Raw genomic sequence first — 22,090 nt, forward strand, 5'->3', positions numbered from 1 at the left:
TAAGGGATAGTTGTGAACCCAGACTCATATCCTCTTGAACCTGATCTTTTTTGCTGCCCCATCATACCACTTTTTTCATTGTATTGCAATTATCCCTTTACACACCCACCTCCCACACTTCCTGTTAGCCCCCCTGTGGCAAACACAGTGTCTTACTTATCCTTGTAGTTCTGAGGATTTGGCATAGTGATGTGATATATTATGGAAGCTCAGTAAGTGCCTTTGGAATGACTAATGTATTGTCCAAAGTCACGAAAGGTTTATATGTTCAAGAAAATGTTGCCTTATGATGGAAATAACTGATGTGAAAACAGTGTCAATTACTTTTAAAGCTGTATTAGGCATTCCTTTTCTCAAAGATCAGATTTTTCAGAAAGGTGAGTGAGAGATTGCTGCTGCCTATAGGAATTTGAGGGCGTATGAAAAAAAACCCAGAGATGATTAAATAATGTGAAATATATGTACAGTATTAAGAAAGGTTAAGAGAAGGAATACTGAAAGCACAATTTAATTAATGGTTTTTACATTCATAATGGGCTTGTCTTGTCTACAGGGAAGCAACCTGTTTTTCATTGATATCACTATCAATAGTCAGGGGACATTTTCAAGCCTTAGGAAATTTTTTAAAGCTTAAAATGCAATTAGTAGAGGAAAGAAAACTATTTTATATTAAAACATTATGCAGTATAAACTTAATGGGGAAAATCAATTTAGCTTCAGCTTTGAGGGATTGAAATCTGATCAAAGAAAACCATTTCTGGTTATAGGGAATAGTTTACAAAGTGGGTTTGAGGAGCATTCTAGATGAGTTTGCACTTACATCTTTAAAATGGGTGGTATTAACTTCCACAATCACATCTTGCTCCACGATATTCTGATTAAATGTGACGATAATATCTATTTTAATTTGGGTTTGTAATCACCCTGTCAGAAAGCTGCAGCCAGTAAAAGCTCTCTACTCCTTGCTGTATAAGCATACTTCCACCATTTGTTTCCTTTTCTAAAGGATGCTACACGTTGAATTCTGCTACTGCCTGCAGCAGTCTTCAGAAGTCAAAGACCAGAATGAGCAAGGACTGCCATACAAAATAATGTATCCGCCCTGCCAGCACTGACATTTCCAATTGCCGAGCCTTACAGAAGGCTGGTGAATGCCCTTGTCCCTCCCTGGATATGAATTTATTTGTAAAAAAAAAAAAAAATCCTTCACAGTGAAGAAAATACATCAAGAGTGGAGTTATGTCTACCAGTGCCAGTATGTCAAGTTGCCGGGGTGCTTTTGTTGATTTTGTTTTCTTACAGCTGCCTAGCGTGAATACACCTCCAATGTGAAATTTTGATTTAGTTATAAAAAATTCTGAAACATCTAAATTAAAATGAATGTTCACTCCCTATTTTACTTGATTCTGTGATGAAATGATCTTAACTTTTTTCTGAGACTTTTCATGATCACCTCAAAAAGGTTTTTTGTTTGTTTGCTTATTTGTTTTTGAGACACGGTCTCCCTCTGTCACCCAGGCTGGAATACAGTGGCACAACCTTGGCTCACTGCAATCTCTGCCTCCTGGGATAAGGTGATTCTCCCACCTAAACCTCCCGAATAGCTGGAACTACAGGTGTGCACCACCATGGCCAGCTAATTTTTTGTTTTTGTCTTTTTAGTAGACAGGGTTTCACCATATTGCCCAGGCTGGTCTCAAACTACTGAGCTCAAGGGATACACCTGTCTTGGCCTCCCAAAGTGCTGGAATTACAGGCGGTGAGCAACTGTGCCCGGCCAAGGCTGTGCTCCTTCTAAGGGGAGTTACATACTCTTCTCAAAGCATTTACTACATGGTTCTGCATTGTCATGTTCCATATGCTCATCAGTCCATCTCAGCAGATTATTACCTCCTTCAGAGCAGAGCTGTGTTTTGTTACCTTTGCCTTCCCAGTATCTAGCAGGGTGTGTAGCAGGCATAGTCATGGTCAATAAATACTTTTTGGATGATTTTTTTCTGAAGTGGCCCCTTTCTCTTTCCTTCTGACTTATTCATCTCTCACCTTCTTTAGGTCCTCTCCATTTGTCCCAAGGACATGAGAGCTGATATCTGTGTTCATCTAAACCGGAAGGTTTTTAATGAACATCCTGCTTTTCGATTGGCCAGCGATGGGTGTCTGCGCGCCTTGGCAGTAGAGTTCCAAACCATTCACTGTGCTCCTGGGGACCTCATTTACCATGCTGGAGAAAGTGTGGATGCCCTCTGCTTTGTGGTGTCGGGATCCTTGGAAGTCATCCAGGATGATGAGGTGGTGGCTATTTTAGGTACTGTGAACTTTCCTAATGTAGTAGCAAATGCGTAATAACAGCTTTAGGTATTTTGCTTCTCAGATTTTTAAAGAGAAATTTCCTTTGTTTGGTAACTTTGGAAATTGGGTCACTAATGAGATGTGAATTTTAATGAAAACTAATAATGCTGTTTCAGCAGAGAACATTAGTATCAGTCACAGCCTAATGAGCTGAGTAGGGGTTTGATTAAACTTTCTTTGGCAACAGTAGGACAGTACCTTCTAGACTAAAGGTGGTTACAGCCTAAGGTGCCTTGTAGCTCCGTGTGAGTAAGTATGAAAATGGCTTGTGGAATGATTATCATGGTAGTGACATAAGGTGTTAGTCTCAGAAGGGTGATAGAACCTCTCTAGCTCAACCCTTTTCTTTAGAGAGGAACCAAGTGAGGCCCAGAAAAGCTTAGTGATTTTCCCAGTTAGTTAGTAAATGAATGGAGGCTTGAATATAGATGATTTTACTCCAAAACTTTCTCCTTCATCACAGTCAACCTAAATAGTGAGCTGAAAGTGCAGAGGAGGTTAATAAGTCTGACCTTTTATAGTGGAGTGATCACAATATGAGTAAATTAAACTTAGGTTTATAAAGCTGGTTCTGTCCACCTATATTCAAAAGCCATACAAATTATTTGGCTAATAATAAATTCATTTTAAAATTCAGAGAATTTTAGAATTTAGAATTCAGTAGATAGTTCTGCTAACCACAACCACAATAAAAAGGCAGTAACCGTATATGTAAGTGAGAAAATAAAAAAATGTTGCATATTTGGGGACGGTGTAGGATATATTGCTTGGCAAAACAATTGCCAAATGACCTTTTAGATCATTTTCTGCTCAAAGATCTGCAGCAGGTTCATGATATCCACAGATATAAAAGGAAGTAATAAAATAAGGTCAGAGGAGAATCACTCCTTGTTTTTTTTTTTATCAGGTAAAATAAGTCAGAATTGCAGGATGTCGACTTCATTTTGATCACATTTTTCACGGCTTGTGTCTCATGAAAAATGAGCTCAATTTTTAAACTATTGGATTTTCAGCTACCGAGGTCAACCTACCATAGCATGAATGCCACTTATTCTCAAAAGTAGGCGATTAACTAATAGATTTTAAAAACTACAAAAACACAATCCACCACAATAATGAAAAATTGACTTCAAAAAGCACCATTACTTGAAAAATATAGAATTGAGATTGGAAAAGAAATAACTCTTCATAGGAAAACAGGTTCTGTAAAAATCGTGAGTTCTAGAAAATGGCTCAGGGCTGCAAATGACTGAATACCATGGTTTGTAAGCCTTTCGTTAACTGTATATAAACAATAGCGTTATAGTTAGATTTCTTCTAGGAACTATTTTAATTTTTTTTCAAGAAGAAAATACAACACTTTAAAGTCAGCGTTCTGGTTATGTTTAATGCTCATTAGTGCTTATTCTGCTTTGTTTACTGGAGGATAAAGCAGTTAAATATAACCCTTCATAAAAAGTGTACATTTCACCAGAACAATCCTTTGTGGTAAAATGAAGCATATTCACACTGTAACCATTCTTGTTTGCATAGAGAAGAGAATAAAATACAAGGCCAAAGCAGATTTATTTTATTTTCCTGAATGTCCATGTCAATGGTGGGTAGGAAAAAAATATCAAATATATTACCTGAAAATGAGTACCCTCATGATAAATGACCTCAGCTGTAGAGTCATTATCATTTGCTTTGTTCCATTTTCTTCATTACAACTTCACTTGGGTAACTCTTTTCTGAAAGAAGGCTGGCGAAAGTCCTGGGTACAATGTGCCTCTGGCCTGAGTCTGCTAAAATGGAACAATTTGCTCAGTGAGACAGACAAAATGCATTTTCCTTTCATTTTAAAATAAAATGGTAACTTGTTTTGCCCAGTGACACAGTAAAAATGAACACAGGACCCCTGGGTATTGGACCCATCTCATCATATATCTGTCACATTTTATTATTTTGAGTGTGGGCTTTTTGTTCTCGCTCCTCAAAAATCTTGGGATTCAGAAACTTTTCACATCTTGTGCTTAATGACTCAAATTATATGGACAATTCTCTGGGTACCTTTATTTCTTTTTCTCTACAGGACTCTGAAAAAGACTAGTTCATTCAAAAGTCCACCAGATCAAGATTTTTTGTTTGTTTGTTTAACATACAAAATGCTTTAATGATGTTTGAAGAAAGGAGGATTAAAATAGTAACTTACCAGCACCATTTTTTCCTCGATTCTTCTCTTCATCCTCTTCTTTACCTCTTTCTTCACCTCCTCTTCCCTTTCTTCTTCTCATTTTTGATAGTTTAATTTTGAAATAACTGCATGCTTAATGAAAAGTTACAAAAGTTATCAGGATGTGAATGGATTATATTAATATATTTAATATTTAATATATATAATTAATATAATATAAATATATTTAATTATTAATATATATTTAATCTTTAATATATATCATCCCTTCACATCCTGATATATATATGTGTGTATATATAAGTTATGTGTGTGTGTGTGTGTGTGTGTGTATGTGTGTGTATATAAAGATATATATGTATGTCTTTAATTTCTGTTTTATTAAGTTGATTTGGTCTGTATAACTTTAAGTGCTTTTTAAAAATCTTTTTGATTTGTCCTGGCACTGAAAGTGGCAGGCTAATGTATCTTATTATTCATGTGTTTTATCTATGTCTCCTCGCATCTCTTGTAGTTATAACATTTGCTGCTGTGTTATTTGGTGTACAGATATTTATGATTGTTATGTCTTAATTTTCAACTGTGGCCTTTGGCATTGAAATATGGCAAAAGCTGTCATGTTTAATGCTCTTTGCCTTGCAAGGGTCAGAGAGGAATAAAATCCCTACATTCTTCACATCTGAGGATACCTCATAAAAATGGGAACTTGCCTAAATTAGTCTGATAGGAGAAATAAGAAGGCCTTGCTATCTCTTACACTGATTCATTTGCCAGCTAAAAGGTAGGGAAGGGAGGTTATTTTAAAATTAATTAGAATCTTTGAATCCAAAATCAGGTGCAGTTTCTTCTTTTTGGATTCTTGCCACTAAACAGTTTCTTGATAGGTACATAATTCTTTGGTGTGTCAAAAGTGCTAAGGAGTTTAATGAATAAGTTCTGAAGCATAACTAATTAATGGAAAGATAAAAAAGTCAGTCAACAAATAACCTCCTTTAACACCGGAGGATGGCTTCAAGATGTTTTTCTAAATAGGGCATATGGATGTAATTGCAGTTCATGTCTTTTTTCAATTTGAAGTTCTTTCAGTTCCTACACCTCCACCTTTTTTTGACCTTCCCACATTTTATAAAAAACAAAGAATTCCAAATTAAGTTGATGATGCATACATAATATTTTATATTCTTTAAAGACTTATTCCTTTTTAGTTTCTACCCTGTAATTAATGTGAACAGATTTATTGGTATGACTGAAATAGCCAGGTTACTTCTCAGTGTCTTGACAAGTATATTGTGCCTTTCAGAGGCTATAAAAATGACATTTCCCTGCCAATAATAGACCCTGCTCCTAACACATTTGTTTTGTTGTATTTTCATTTTGTCTTTTCTCATCTGTGTTCATTGATTATTAGAATCATACGGTTAGAGTTATTAAACTAAGACAATCTCTAAGTCTTTTAATTGTAACTTCAGATTCTCAAGAGTGCTATGCTTGTTTACGTATGGTTTGGATGGAGTGTTGAAAATTGTTATGGGGTTGGGAAAAACAGCATAAATGAGGACAGAAATAACATAACTAAATCAATACGAGAATCTTTAGCACTTGAATTAAGATTCTATTTTAATTAGAATCAGTTATTTAAAATCCACTGTAGGCTGGGCATAGTGGCTCATGCCTGTAATCCTAGCCCTTTGAGAGGACGAGATGGGTGAATGATTTGAGGTCAGGAGTTAGAGACCAGTCTGGCCAAATCGGTGAAATACCATCTCTACTAAAAATACAAAAATTAGCTGGGTTTGGTGTCATGCACCTGTAATCCCAGCTACTTGGGAGGCTGAGGCATAAGTATCAGTTGAACCAAGGAGGCAGAGGTTGCAGGTGAGCTGAGATCATGCCAGCCTGAGCGACAGAGTGAGACTCTGTCTCAAAAAAACAAAGTGCATTGTAAACATATTATTAAAGAAAATTTATACATTATGCTGCTTGAAATTAAAAATCTCCTTATTTTATTATGGAAAGAAAAAATCTGAGATGTGAATGAATAATATTTTGCTATTTTGAGAATCTATGAAAACGTGACTTTTAAGCTGTAGTTAGTATTTCTTCCTCTGCACTTGCTATTAGAAGTCAAGCGCTTCACAGTTTAAATCCTTAAAAGGGCTTTTCCCGAGTTCCTGAAAATTATTTTCTTTTATACCCATGCTTCTGTGTTTTTAGATGCTGAACTGTGAAACATGTAGATTTGTTCTACATATTATGATGATGAAATGAGTTAATTCAGATACTTTCACAGAGGGCAAATCAGTTGTTTGCTTTTAAAAACATGTGTGCTTGTCTTGATTTAAACATTTGAAGCAGTGATTATAACATTGTTTATCTGTGGTTCAAAATGTTTACTTTTAGAGATCCTCAGCCTGCAGGTTTTGGGATAAAATAAAGGTTTTAACAATCTTGGTAGTTTAGGTTCAACCTCAAACCCTCTCTACTACCCTTCAAAACTGAGTTTTGTTTATTCTATGGTATCTTTTGTTCCTATTCTTAATATCCCTTACCACAATCAATGCTCTTAAAATTTTTACCCTGGGTGTGAAAGGAAAATACCTTGGAACCCCAAAATCACTAAGGAAAACTCATCTGCCCCCCGCCCCCACACCCAGCACCGTTCCATTCAAAGTTACTGAGATAGATGCATATCTGAATTGCTTCCTTTGGAAAGGCTAATCAGAAACTCAGAAGAATGCAGCCATTTTTATATCACCTGTCTGTGACCTGAAAGCTCCCTCCCCACTTTGGGTCATTCTGCCTTTGCTTCAAGTTGTCCCCCCTTCCCAGACAAAACCAATGTACTTCTTACATGTATTGATTGATGTCTCCCTAAAATACGTAAAACCAAGCTGTGCCCCGACCACATTGGGCACATGTCGTCAGGACTTCCTGAGGATGCGTCACAGCATGTCCTCAACCTTGGCAAAATAAACTTCGTAAACTGACTGAGACCTGTCTCAGATTTTCCAGGTTCACATGGACCCTGACTCCCATCTTAGCCGATAGTCTTACCTGCTTATAAATCTATCATCAGCTTCAACCTCCATTTCTATGTTATGCTGCCACCACAGTAATCTTCCTAAGAAACAATTATGTCAGTGTCCTCATTAGTATTTCCAGTATCTTAAGAATAAAATGTAGCTACGAGCATGGCCTATGGGAGCATTTGGGTTCTGGTTTTTGCTCTCCTTTCCAGCCTGATTTGTGTCATTGTCTATCCCTACCATATTCTCACCACGCTGAATTGCAGGAAGTTTCTTGAGGTATACAAAGCCCCTTCTTACTGGCAGGCTTTTGCATATACCGCTCCTTTATTTAGAAAACTTTTTCTTTCCTTTTTAGTGATCTGCAAGAAACAGATCACTAATTTTTTCCTTATTGCCCTAGTCTTGGTTAGATGCCTCTATTCTGTGCTTCCACTTGGATGACTGTACAGGGTTCTTAGTATCTCCTATTTTTATCCTTTACCTGTTTATCCTCCCACTGTACAGTGACCACTTGAATTTTTATCTCTCTGTCATCTATGATAGGACCACTTCAATATGTTCTTAGTAAAGGCTTGTTTGAGTGAGACAGATTAGCTGGTACAGCTGATGCTTGATATTTACTAGGGATTGGTTTTAGGACACCTCACAGATACCCTACTCTGAGGATGCTCAAGTACCTTATGTAAAATGGTGTAGTATTTGCATACAACCTATGCACATCTTTCTGTATATTTAAAATCATCTCTACGTTATTTATCATTCCCAACACAATGACAATGCTATGTACATAGTTGTTTTATTGGTTGGGGAATAATGACAAGAAAAAAGTCTATACACATTTAGTACAGATGCAGCCAACCATTTTTTAACCCTAAATATTTTTTATTTGTGGTTCGTTGAATCCATTGATGAGAAATCCATGGGTATGGAGGGCCAACTGTACTTTGCCAACAAACTGTTTTCATAATCGTTTCAGTTGTAAGTACCCAGAAAAATAAATTGTGTTCTGTTGACTCACTTGCCAATTTCCTCTATGTTATATCATGAAATACTGACTGCCCTCTGTTCTTCCTTTGTCTGGAGGTTTATAGTAAAATGCATTTCTCGAAAGCCTGTAGCTTTAGTTTAGATCTATTGTAGGCAGAAGAAACATTTTCCTACTGTTAACTAGGAAATTTGAGCAAAGAGAATGAGGGGGTGGTGGCTGTGTTAAGTATCTCAGACCACACATGGCCCTCTGATAAGCTGCTCCTTTCTGGTGCTCCATCAAGGATCCCCAGTACCAAGAAAGAATCTAACTTATGCCTGGTTGTTGACTATGATAAGAAAACTTTAAATGACATTAATTGAAGGAGATTTAGCTTTAATTCCTAAAGTAGCATTGCTTTTATCATCAATTAGAATTAATGATTCAACAAATCAATTAACTTCATGAATACATAAACATTTAAGAATTAAAAGGGACTTAAAGAAAGAAAAATGGTATTAAATGAGCCCCCCTACTTAAGTAAATTGTAAAGTCAACAGATACATTTTGATTTTAATATTCCTTATCAAACTTTTAAAGTATATTTTTGAAAAATATACTTGGGCCTCTTTGAAAGTCTTATTAAAATTCCAATACTTATTAGTGGAGTGCTCATTATTTTGTATACATTATTATATCAAGTCCTTTAATAACCCTGTGAAGAAAGTAATTATTGTAGTCATCTTACAGATGAAGGAACTGAAACTCGATAAGATCGGGTGGTTCACCCTGGGTCACAGCTAATAAGTAATTAGTGGGTACAGGATTTGAATCCAAACCTGTCCAACATTATGTGCATGGTTTTAACAATCAAATTACAAAAAAGTGATGCTGTCTTTAACAGGAATTTTGAAACAGAATTTTGAAATTATAGTACAACTATTTGGTTTAATCTTAATGGAAAATAGAGTACCTATATTACCTTTACTAATTTATATCTTTTTACTTAAAAAAAAAAGATTTCTCTAACAACACTGCAAGAATTAGGCACCATGACAATGTACATTACAAAAACCCTTCACCAAATATTACCTACGGTAATTAGTTAAGTATGAATTGGCTAAATCAGCTACTATGTATCTAAAAATATTGTTCTCCTCCAAGTGACTGGTTTATCACAAGGAAGGTGTTTAGGACTGAGGAGAACTAAGCCCAGAGTGTGAATGTCATGAGTTCTTAGAACACAAGATAAGGATGTTAAATTCCACTCACCTCTTTCATCTGGGTTATGGAAGAGTTCAGAGTTTAAGCTGGCAGGTGTTAAAGTGGAAATGAAGCTTGCTAGAATGCTTCAAGATTGCAGGAAAGACCACGTTTTTCTTCCATGAGAAAGTGAACTTTCCTTCTCTATTTTTTGAATCTGTGCCAGCCTTATGACTCCTGACAGTACCATGCTGACCTCTTTGCCATGCCCTTGAGTGTTGGCATTCTCTGGACAGGGTAGGGACTGCTCAGCTTGCTTTTCTCATTGCTCTTTTGTTTTCTGAAGTCATTACATATACTTCCATAAAGCTTAATTTGCATCTTCCTCTCTTTAGTATACCTACCTACACACCAATATCTCATTCCCCTCTCCTTCCCTACCCTGCACTCCCTTAGTAAATACCAATATTTCAACTTGTCTTAAAAAGCATTGAGAATATTTTGACTTCAAGGACCCGTAAAGTTAATAAAATATGAGTTTAATGAGTGGGCTTTGTTTTGTCACATAAGATTGGAGCCAGTCAGTCGCGTGGGTTTACCTAGTCAACAATGCCACTGAGGACTCAGTGTCTTCTTTTTTCATGTGAGGAGAGGGTAAGGTGTTGTTGGGGAGTAGGTGTGCAGCAAAATCATTTGAGATTATTAATTGAAAACGAAAAAAAGATTCAGAATATCTCACAATGTAAATATGTAATCTAATGAAGTTTTACAAGGTCAAGAAATAGAACGTTAAGGTTTCACTCTACTGCTCCAGGAAACCATGCCATGTGCCCCATCCCTAAATACCAGGTTTAATTTTTCTGTTTTAAAATTTGATATATCTTGCATTTTTAAAAATATCTGCAAGTTCCACTTCTGTCCCATTGTTTATCTTACAATTTTCTGCTGAGTAATGTGGACCATTTGTCCTGCAGAGTTCCTACAGTTTGGATTTTGCTGATTGCATACTCATTGCATTTTAGCATGTTCCTCTATCCTCTGTATTTTCTGCAATTAGCAGCTGAATGCAGAGGCTTGGTGGACTCAGGTTCAATCCCTTTAGCAAAACTGTAGTTGGGTCTTTGTTCTTTCATAAGAGGCACATGATGTTTGGTTGAATCACTTTAGGTGATGTTATCAGCCATTGATACTCAATGCCTAGATTCATTAAGTCATTGAGAGTTGCAAATGAAGATACTATAATTTTATATTTTTGTTTGTTTGCTAGTTGGAATACTTAGAGATGCTTTCTCTCAACTACTATTTGTTTTTTCAGTGTGCATTTCACATAGGAAAGGCAGGATAAATGTTTGACTCTTTGCTATATTTACCAATTTTTAGATAATTGATCTCATCCTTTGAAATTGCTCTGAAAATTTCTTTTAAAATGTCTTTATGTACTAATAGATTTAAACAAACTTGATGAGTTTCAGTGCATTAAAATGTTTATCGTTACCAAGGTGCAACTTGTCTCATCTTTGGCCAGTATGAACCTCTATGTCCTTTTGATACTGTAGCTTTTGATGACTTCCTTTTTATGTAGTATGATTATATACTCATCTTGTACAACCCTGTGCCTTTCATGGAATCAGCCATTAGCCATTTTTCCAAAAAGCTCATTCATTTTAGTGGAAAATAATATTTTAAGATTACAATCTAGGCCCTAGAAATTGTTATTGCTATTGTTTTGGTCATTGTTTCTTGGCCATCTTAATGGACAAAATCAGGGAAAAATATTCATGTGTATGTGTGAGTACGTGTTTATATATACAAATAAAATATATCATGAGTTCATACATATATATTCAGTTATAATTTAGTACTATAGGGTTATATTTATCTACTTTTTTTTTTTTTTTGAGTTGGAGTCTCACTCTGTTCTCCAGGCTGGAGTGCAGTGGCAAAGTCTTGGCTTACTGCAACCTCTGCCTCTCAGATTCAAGGATTCCCCTGCCTCACTGCACTTCAGGCTGGGTGACAGTGAGACTCTGTCTCAAAAAAAAAAAAAAAAAAAGAAAACTAGGGATGGATGATAGAATTAAAATATTTCATAACTGCTCAATTGCTTTATGCCATGCCATATTACAACATGTCAACCCCAGAATAAAAATACTAATACTATCAAAAATATGATTACTGAAAATACATAAAATAATTTTTTACAAATGCTTGTCCCATTTTCCTGCTACCCGCCATTATTTTTAATAGTTACACTATATTTACATTGCCAGAGCATATAGTCATTACATACTACACTTTCTTTTAACTGTTATTTAGTCTATTTCTACATGTAACTGTATAGTTAGTGCTTACTAGTAGTCTTTATGTCAGTGTCTGTTTAAATATTTTGGTGCCCTGAAGCATATTCACTAAGAAAATCCTTAGAGTATATCCATTGGAATAATATTCCCTGAGTTCTACTATGTTGGTAATATAATATAGCCCTTTATACATAAAAATCAATTTTGCTGAATATGAAATTCTTGGATGACATTTCTTTCCTAGACTGTCTTAAATATGTTAGCTCTTTACTCAAGACAACAGGCAAATCATAGAATTTGTGTTTTCTGCCGTGGTATCTGTTGCGTCTTTTACTCCTCTTTACTTTTGTTGTCATTGCCTTTAATCATGTTAAAGTGGTGAAGTAAAGTGAAATCGTAATTTGTAATCTGTAAAATACCCTATTATTATTTAAAACTGATGTTAAATAGTCTTCCAATAGTACGTCCTTTGTCACTCTTTATAATGTCATTAGTTCTGTTATTGAAACACTGGCCAGGTTATGACTTTCTTTACTTAAAACACTTTTAAGTGGTCTCTCTTTAAAGTAGGTTTAAGCAGACACCATTGTGTGGCATTCAGGGTTCTTGGTTCTCTCTTGAGTTTTGACTTTTGTTCCCCCAAGACTTGGCCTTTTCTTTATGTACTACAGATTTTCCGTTGATTGGATTAATGCCACAATGCTGCTCATTTCATGGGCAGATTGTGCTCTTACTATTTATTCTCTGATCCTTAAATACTGCCTGTTTTGTTGAGGGCTCAGATATGATTAAACTTAAACATTACTTTGTGAGGCCTTTCCCAATTTCTACAAATTAAAAACAGCATTTTTTTCTTCTGCGCTTTCCTTATCCTGATGTGTATATACTTATTTTATTTTTTCTATTTTGTAATTTTTTGGGGGTCTACCTCTCTTACTCGCAAAGTTAAAGACTTCTTGAGAACCAGATTTCTATTTCCTGAATCTACCTATCCCCTCACAGCATAAAGCAAATGTTTCAACTTTTGAACAAAAAGTCCAAAAAACTTTAAAAAAAAATCTTAAGTGGTAGCATTTCATTATATAAATATATGACATAACATAAGGTAAAGGAAAAACAAAAGAAAAGTAACAATACAAGAAAGAAAGCCTGTGCTTTGAATCTCACTTCTTTATCCCTGTGATTGATTTTTATTTCTCTGTGCGCCCCTGTAATCTCTGCCCATAATTATATACATTTCTATCACAGCAACACAGCTTTACTGAGGTATAATTGATACACAGATATCTACATATATTTAATGCACACAATTTGATGAGTTTGTGTATATACAAACACTTTTAATACTGTTACCATAATCAAGGTAATAGATACACCCCCAAACTCACAGGGCTTCTGTCATTTTTTCCATGGTAAGAACACTTAATGTGAGATCTACTCTCTTAACCAATTTTGAAGTTCAGCGTACTGTGTTGTTAAGTATAGGCTCTATATGTACAGTAGATATCCAAAACTTAATTCATGTAGCATAACTGAAACCATATACCCATTGAATAAAATCTGTCCCTTTTCCCTATCTTCTAAGCCCTGACAGCCACTATTATATTCTCTGTTTGTGTGAATGTGACTATTACAGACATTTCATATGAGTGGAATCATGAAGTATTTGCCCTCTGCGATTGGCTTATTTCATTTAGCATAATGCTCTCCAGGTTTACCTATATTGTAGCAAATGACAGAATTTTCTTCTTTTCAAAGGCTGAATAATATTCCATTGTATGTGTATACCACATTTTCTTTTTCCGTTCATCTGTTGGTATATGCTGGGGTTGTTTCCATGTCTACCTATTTTGAATAAAGCTATGATAAGCATGAGAGTACAGATATCTCTTTGAGATTTTGATTTCAATAATTTTGGATACACACTCAGAAGTGAAATTATTGCATCATAGGTTAGAATTAAGGTTGAGTCAGGATGTCAGATGCATTAATTGAGTGAGGTAGAAAGGACAGATTTCTCCCACTTCACAGATGTAAGACTTAGTTATAACATTAACAATATCATGGGCTTCAACTCTAAATGTTTTCTTAGAAAAAGAAAGCAGAAGAGTTTCAAGATGTAATTGATTTACAACTTAGTCTTTTGCTTGGATTTCTTTTTTGTAATATGCCATTACCTTTCTTGATTTAGGCACATACTTGGATTTTTATATGCAATCAATTTGTTCTTAATACTAATAGTGCCAAACTCAGGATTATCAGCATGTTTGTTGTCATTTCTTCTACCTCCTTAAAGGTAGCTTCTTACTATTGTCAGGATACCTTCTCTTTACTTCTGCTTAATAAGAGCTATTTGGCTCATTCTATGTGTGTGTAAAAAAATCCTACAAGCTAAATCAATTATTTTCTTTTTAATAGATAAGAATTATTATTTGATTCTCTGCAAATGTCTTCAAGCTTGTATCCATTATAATTTATTATTATTATACTTTAAGATCTGGGGCACAGGTGCAAATCGTATGGTATTGTTGCATAGATATACACATGCCATGGTGGTTTGTTGCATCCATCCCCGTATTTCTCCTAATGCTATCCCTCCCCAATCTCCCCACCCCCTACTATCCCTCCCCTAGCCTCTCCACCCCCAACAGGCCCCAGTGTGCAATGGTCCCCTCCCTGTGCCCATGTGTTCTCATTGTTCAACACCATGCAGGAATGAGAACATTGGGTGCTTGGTTTTCCGTTCTTGTGTCAGTTTCCTGAGAATGATGGTTTCCAGCTTCATCCATGTCCCTGCAAAGGACATGAACTCATCCCTTTTTAGTGGCTGCATAGTATTCCATGGTGTATATATGCTGCATTTTCTTTATCCAGTCTGTCATTGATGGGCATTTGGGTTGGTTCCAAGTCTTTGCTGTTGTACACAGTGCTGCGATGAAATAGAAGTACCATTTGACCCAGCAATCTCATTACTGGGTATATACTCAAAGGATTATAAATCATTCTATTATAAAGACACATGCACACATATGTCCATGATAATTTTTAACATAATGACTTCAGATATCAATCACTGAAGATCGGCAGGCATCATTTCTAAATGTTTTAAAAGATTTTATTCTAATACACCTATACAATTTCTTAATTTTAATTGTTAAAATGTACATGCTACCCAAAGCAATATACATATTCAAAGCAATTTCTATCAAAATTCCAATGACATTTTTAGAGAAATAGAGAAAACAGTTCTCAAATTCATATGAAACTGTAAAAAAAAACCCAAATAGACAAAAAACAATACTGTGAAAGAAGAACAAATTTGGAGGCATCACACTTCCTGATTTAAAGTTATATTACAAAGCTATAGTAATTATAACAGTATGGTACTGGCATGCTGTTATAAAAGAAACATGGAGCAGTAGAACAGAATAGAGAACCCAGAAATAATCCAAACATATATGGTCAACTAGTTTGCAACAAGGTACCAAGAGGCCAAAATGGGAAATTAATAGTTTTTTTAATTTATAGTGCAGGGAAAACTGGATTTTCACATGCAAAAAGATAAAATTAGAGCCTTATTTTCCACCCATGCAAAAAAACACCTCAAAACGGATAAAACACCTAACTATGAGACCTGAATCCATAAAACACGTTGATGAGAACATACAGAGAAAAACTCATTGACATTGGTTTTGGCAATGACTTTTGGATATAACACCAAAAACTTGGGCTACAAAAGCAAAAATAAGTAAATAGGATTACATCACACTAAAAGGTTTCTGTACAGCATGGGAAATAATCAACAAAATGAAAATGCAGCCTACAGACTGGAAAATGTATTTGCAAACCACATATATGTAAGAACTCTTATAACTCCATAGCAGAAACCCTATTAAAAAGTGAGCAAGAGACCTGAACAGAAATTTATCCAAGAAAAACATAAAAATAACCTTCAGGTATATGAAAGGGTGCCCAAATCACTAATCATCGGGTTAATGCAAATTGAAGCCACTATGAGATACTACCTCACACCTGCTAGAAAGACTATTATCAAAGAGCCAAGATATAATAAATGTTGGTGAGGATATGTAGAAAAGAGAACCCTTGTATACTGTTGGTGGGAATGTAGTTTGGTGCAGCCATTATGGAAAACAATATGGAGGTTTATAAAAAAAATTAACAATAAAACTACTGTATGACCCAGTAATCCCTCTTCTGGGTAAATATTCAAAGGTAATGAATTAGTCACCTCCTAGAGCTATCTGCACTCCCGTGTTTGTTACAGTATTATTCACAATAGCTGAGATATGGAAACAACCCAAGTATCTGTTGATGGATGAATTGATAAAGAAAATGTAGTATGCATATGCAATGGAATATTATTCAACCTTAAAAAAGAAAGAGATCCTGCCATTTGCCAAAACACAGATGGACCTTGAGGACATTATGCTAAGAGAAATAAGCCAGACACATAAAAAATATATTGCGTGATCTCACTTATATGTAGAATCTTTTTAGAAAGTCAAATATACGAAGATTGAGAATAAAACTGGTGGGGAGGTGGAGAAGGGTGGGAGGAAATGAGCACATGTAGGTCTAAGGATAGAAAGTAGCACATATGTAGGATGGACATTGTTAGAGATCTAATGTATATATGACGACTATGGCTAATAATATTGTACTGGCATATCTCAGAGATTTTGTGGGTTTGGTACCAGACCACGATAATAAAGCAATGTTGCAATAGAGTCACATAAATTTTTGGTTTTCCAGTGCATATAAAAGTTATGTTCACACTATACTGAGTCTATTATGTATGCAATAACATTATGTCTACAAAAGCAATGCATATACCTTAATTTAAAAATACTTTACTGTTAAAATATGCTAATGATCATCTGAGCCTTCAGCAAGTTGTAATCTTTTTTCTGGTGGACAGTCTTGCCTTGATGTTGTTGGATGCAGACTGATCAGGGTGGTGGTTGCTGAAGGGTGGAACGGAGGTGGCAATTTCTTAAATGAAGAAAACAATGAAATTTGTTGTGTCAGTGGACTCTTCCTTTCAAAACGTATTTATCTCTAGCATGGGGTGCTGACTGATAGCATTTTAACCACAGTAGAACGTCTTGCAAAATTGGAATCAGTCCTCTCAAACTCTTGCCACTGCCTGATCAACTGAGTTTATGTACTATTATAAATCCTTTGTGGTCATTTCAATAATATTCACAGGATCTTCACTAGGAGTAGATTCCTTCTCAAGAAACCACTTTCTTTGCTCATCCATTAGAAGCAACTTCTCATCTGTTAGTTTTATAGTGAGATTGCAGCAAGTCATCCACATTTTCGGGCTCCACTGCTAATTCTAGTTGTCTTGCTATTTCTACATCTGCAGTTACTTCCTCCACTTAAGTCTGCAGCTCTCAGAAGTCATCCATGAGGGTTGGAATCAACTTCTTCCAAACTCCTGTTAATGTTAATATTTTGACTTTCTCACAACTCACATGAATCACAAGTGTTCTGAATGATATCTAGAATTCTGAATGTTCTCCAGAAGATTTCCCATTTAGATCCATTAGATGAATCAGTATCTATGGCTGCTATAACCTTACAAAATATAGTTCTTGAGTAATAAGACTTGAAAGTCAAAATTACTACTTCATCCATGGGCCGCAGAATGGATATTGTGTTAGCAGGCGTGAAAACAACATTCATCTTGTATGTCTTCATTAGAGCAGTTGGGTGACCAGATGCATTGTCAATGCGCAGTAATATTTTCAAATGAATCTTTTTTTCTGAGCAGTTGGTCTCAACAGTAGGCTTAAAATATTCAGTAAAGCATGCTATAAACAGATGCGCTGTCATCTAGGCTTTGTTCTTCCATTTATAGAGCAAAGGCAGAGAAGATTTAGCATAATTCTTAAGATTCTAGGACTTTTGGAATAATCAAGGAGTCCTGGCTTCAACTTAAAGTCACCAGCTGCACTAGGCCCTAACGAGAGAGTTAGCCTATCCTTTAAAGTTTTGAAGCCAGTTATTGACTTCTCTCTAGCTATGAAAGTCCCAGATGGCATCTTCTTTTAATAGAAGGCTTTTTCATCTACATTAAAAATCTGTTGTCTAGTCTAGTCACCTTCATCAGTTGTTTTAGCAGATCTTCTGGATAACTTGCTGCAGCTTCTACATCAGTACTTGCTGTTGCAGCTTGCATTTTTATGTCATAGAGATGGCTCCTTTTCTTAAACTTTATAAACCAACCTCTGCTAGCTTCAAACTTTTCTTCTGCAGGTTCCTCTCCTCTTTTAGCCTTTACAGAACTGGAGATAGTTAAGGCTTCGCTCTGGATTTAGCTTTGGCTTAAGGGAATGTTGTGGCTGGTTTGGTCTTCTATCTAGACCACTAAAGCTTTCTCCTTATCAGCAGTAAGTCTGTTTCATTTCCTTAGCATTCATGTGTTCACTGGAGTAGGTCTTGTAACTTCCTTCAAGAACTTTTCCTGTGCATTCACAACTTTCACAACTTGGCTAGCTGTTTGGTGCAAGAGGCCTAGCTTTTAGCCTATTTTGGCTTTTAACATACCTTCCTCAGTAAGCTTAATTATTTCTATCTTTTGACTTGAAGTGAGAGATATGTGACTCTTTCTTTTGCTTGAACACGTAGAAGCCATTTTAGGGATACTAGTTGGCCTAATTTCAATATTATTGTGTCTCAAAAACAGGGAGGCCTAAGGAGAGGGAGAGGGAGTTGGGGAATGACAGTTCAGTGGAGTAGTTAAAACACACACAGTATTTATTGGTAAGTTTGCCATCTTATATGGCTGTGGTTTGTAGTGGCACCAAACAATTACAAAAATGACATGAAAGATTACTGGTCACAGATTTCCATAACAGATATAATAACAATACAAAAATTAGGAATATTGTGAAAATTACCAAAATGAGACACAAAATGATCACATGTTGTTGGAAATACGGCGCTGATAGACTTGTTCAACACTGAGTTGCCACAAACCTTCAATTTGTAAAAAAACAATACTTGCCAAGCACAGTAAGGTAAAGCACAATAAAATGAGGGTTATGCCTGTCTTGTAATACAAATTTTTGTTAAATAGGTAGATGTTAGCTGCTTTCATTTCACATGCAATCAAAAATATGTGAGATAATAGACATGTTAATTTACTTCACTATAGTAACCATTTTACTACTTTATGTGTTCAATAACATTACATGTTGAATCTCAAGCATACATAGTAAAACTTACTAAAATAATAAAAAGAAATGAATACATAAATTAGGTTCATTGTATAGAAAAATCTTCAAATATAGCCACGTTCACACCCCTTTACTTACAGAAAACTAAGTAAAATTCAAATGATATTTGGTTTGGGACCTGTTGGCTATATTAGTTAGCAGTTCTCACTGATGAATAACTGTGGTTATTTTTATGTATGTATTTATTTATTTTTTGAGGTGGAGGCTTGCTGTATGACCCAGACTGGAGTGCAGTGGTGTGATCACTGCAACCTCTACTTCCTGGGTTCAAGTGATTCTCTGGCCTCAGCCTCCCAAGTAGCTGGGATTACAGGTGCCCACCACCATACCTGCCTAATTTTTGTATTTTTAGTAGAGATGGGGTTTTACCACCTTGGCCAGGCTGGTCTCAAACTCCTGACCTCGTGATCTACCTGCCTCAGCCTCCCAAGGTGTTGGGATTACAGGCGTGAGCCTGCCCAACTGTAGTAATTTTTATGCATTTATTTTATTTGTGTCATTAACTCACCAAATAATGTGTCTCACATTTGAAAAAATAAATCTGGCTTAAAATCAGCGCCTTAGAGGACCATAATCCCCAAGCATACTACAGTCTGTATTACGCCTTTAATTATGTTGTAACTGTCTGTTTTGTCTTAAATTTTCCAGTTTCCTATTATATGAGTCTTTAACATTAATTTCTATTTTACAATCCTTTTTCCTGTAGGTTAGCAATGAAATACTTCATAAGACTTGATGCAAAGAACTGAGAAAATATAAATAGACCAAACAACAACTTTCATGTTTAGCACAAGCTTTTCCACTAATTTTAGCACTTTGAGGGGAGGTTAGTTATCTCTAGCTCTAAAATGTTTATAGCAGAGACTGCTTGTACCGAGCAGGAGCTGACCTGAAAACCATCATCAAATGTTCTGTAGTCAAGAAAATGAACAGGAGTTCCGAGCCCTGACAGTGTACAAAATCTTTTGTGCAATAAAGAAAAGATTTATTGTTTCTTCATTAGCTATCCCATGCATATTAGATGCATGCATGTTAGATATTCCATGAATAATCCCACATTTTCACAGCCTATGATTTCTGAGATCACTTACTATAAATGTGCATAATATGCTTGAAGAAGGACATTAACCAACTTTACTTTGGCTGGTACATTTATTAATTTTTTAAAAAAGATGACCATAGTCCCAGAAATGTGGTAAAAGTTTGTTGTGAATTGATTGCCTAATAGGTGACATAGAAAGCCAAAAAAGTAAACACACTTTGAAATGGTTGTTTAGATTAATATCCAGTTAACCTATTGCACATCCTAATGAAAATTCTACATAATGAAACAGTTAGTGTTGCTTATTATGTAAAGTGAATTCTTATGTTGGGAGCAGAATTATATACTTTTGTTAACTGTGCTATGTTTTTCTAAACTTTTTGGGAGAGGAGCAATAAATTAATTTTATCATAAGTTCATATTCTAGTTTATATGCTATTCGTACTATATCATAGACTTTTTATTTCCCCATGAGACCAAAAATATAGTAATTTAAATAATGTAATAATTTAAATTTTAAAATTTTAGGTAGAAATTCTGTAAGAGTGTTTAATTTCATCAGTTAAGTTAAATAAAATATATAACAGATATTTGAATCCTCTGTAATTAAAAATGGCCTACATTGGTAACAAGAAACTACCTTTATATTTTTAATATCTTTTACCTATTGACAATGCACTTAATAATCAATGAATATTTGTTTACAATCTAAAAATCTATGTATATGTCTTATGAATTCAGCTTTATTAAGAAGTGTAAAGAAAGACATCTGTGAAAATGGTTTGCTATTTTTTAACATAGAAAAATTTAGAAATCATGAAGTAGGAAGAAGAAAAGCCATGACCACACCACTTAAATCCTGTTGCTATTATTATTTAAATGCATTTTCTTTTAGTTTTGTATCCCTTCAGACTTTTAGCTCAATTTATATCAATTGATAAATTAATATAACATATTATATACTATATGGTATGGTTTGGCTGTGTCTCCATCCAAATCTCACCTTGAATTGTAATAATCCCTACATGTCAAGGACAGAGTCAGGTGGAGATTATTGAATCGTGGGGGCAGATTCCCTCATACTGTTCTCATGGTAGTGAATAAGTCTCATGAGATCTGATAGTTTTATAAATGGCAGTTTGCCTGCACAGGCTGTCTTGCCTGCCACCATGTAAGACGACATGACTTTGCTCCTCATTTGCCTTCAGCCATGATTGTGAGGCCTCCCCAGCCATGTAGAACTGTGAGTCAATTAAACCTCTTTTCTTTATAAATTACCTAGTCTCAGGTATGTCTTTATTAGCAGTGTGAGAACAGACTAATAAACTATATATAATAACATGTAATTATAAAATTCATTATACTTTGGTTCTATCAAGAGAATTTTCTTAAGAAAAAAAGATAAAGTAGATTTCTTAATTGATTATTCTTTTAGTCTTGGCACCTCAGTTTCATTTTTATATATTTTGTTTTGGCTGTAACCACATTCATGTTATTATTCTTTATATAATTTTTCTTATTTAACATTATAAATTAAGAATTTTTTGCATATTATCTCAAAAGTTGTTTTAATTCTTTGGGAACTGATGTTTTATGCATAGTTTTACAATTGCCATACTTATTGGGCATATAGGTTTTTTAAAATCTGGGGTTATCATTAATAACACTATAATGAATATTACATGTGGTAGTTATAATCTTTTGATTCCCAGAAGTGAAAATGCTGAGTCAAAAGCATTGATTATTATTAAGTGTGCCG

General features: G+C 35.1%; 1 protein-coding gene across 1 annotated transcript in view; it reads left to right on the forward strand.

Moving 5' to 3' along the window:
• The first annotated feature begins 2,019 nt into the window (after window positions 1–2,019).
• Window positions 2,020–22,090, forward strand: part of LOC116528593 (potassium voltage-gated channel subfamily H member 5) — a 109,914-nt gene continuing 89,843 nt past the window's right edge. The window contains exon 1 of the mRNA XM_032245914.1: window positions 2,020–2,305. Within this exon, the coding sequence (XP_032101805.1) occupies window positions 2,077–2,305 (229 nt within the window). The 5' untranslated portion in view covers window positions 2,020–2,076. The remainder of the gene's footprint in view (window positions 2,306–22,090) is intronic.

The sequence above is a fragment of the Sapajus apella genome, unplaced genomic scaffold (genome assembly GCF_009761245.1).
Source record: "Sapajus apella isolate SASKATOON/1434 unplaced genomic scaffold, GSC_monkey_1.0 scaffold59, whole genome shotgun sequence".
In the NCBI taxonomy this organism is placed as follows: domain Eukaryota; kingdom Metazoa; phylum Chordata; class Mammalia; order Primates; family Cebidae; genus Sapajus; species Sapajus apella.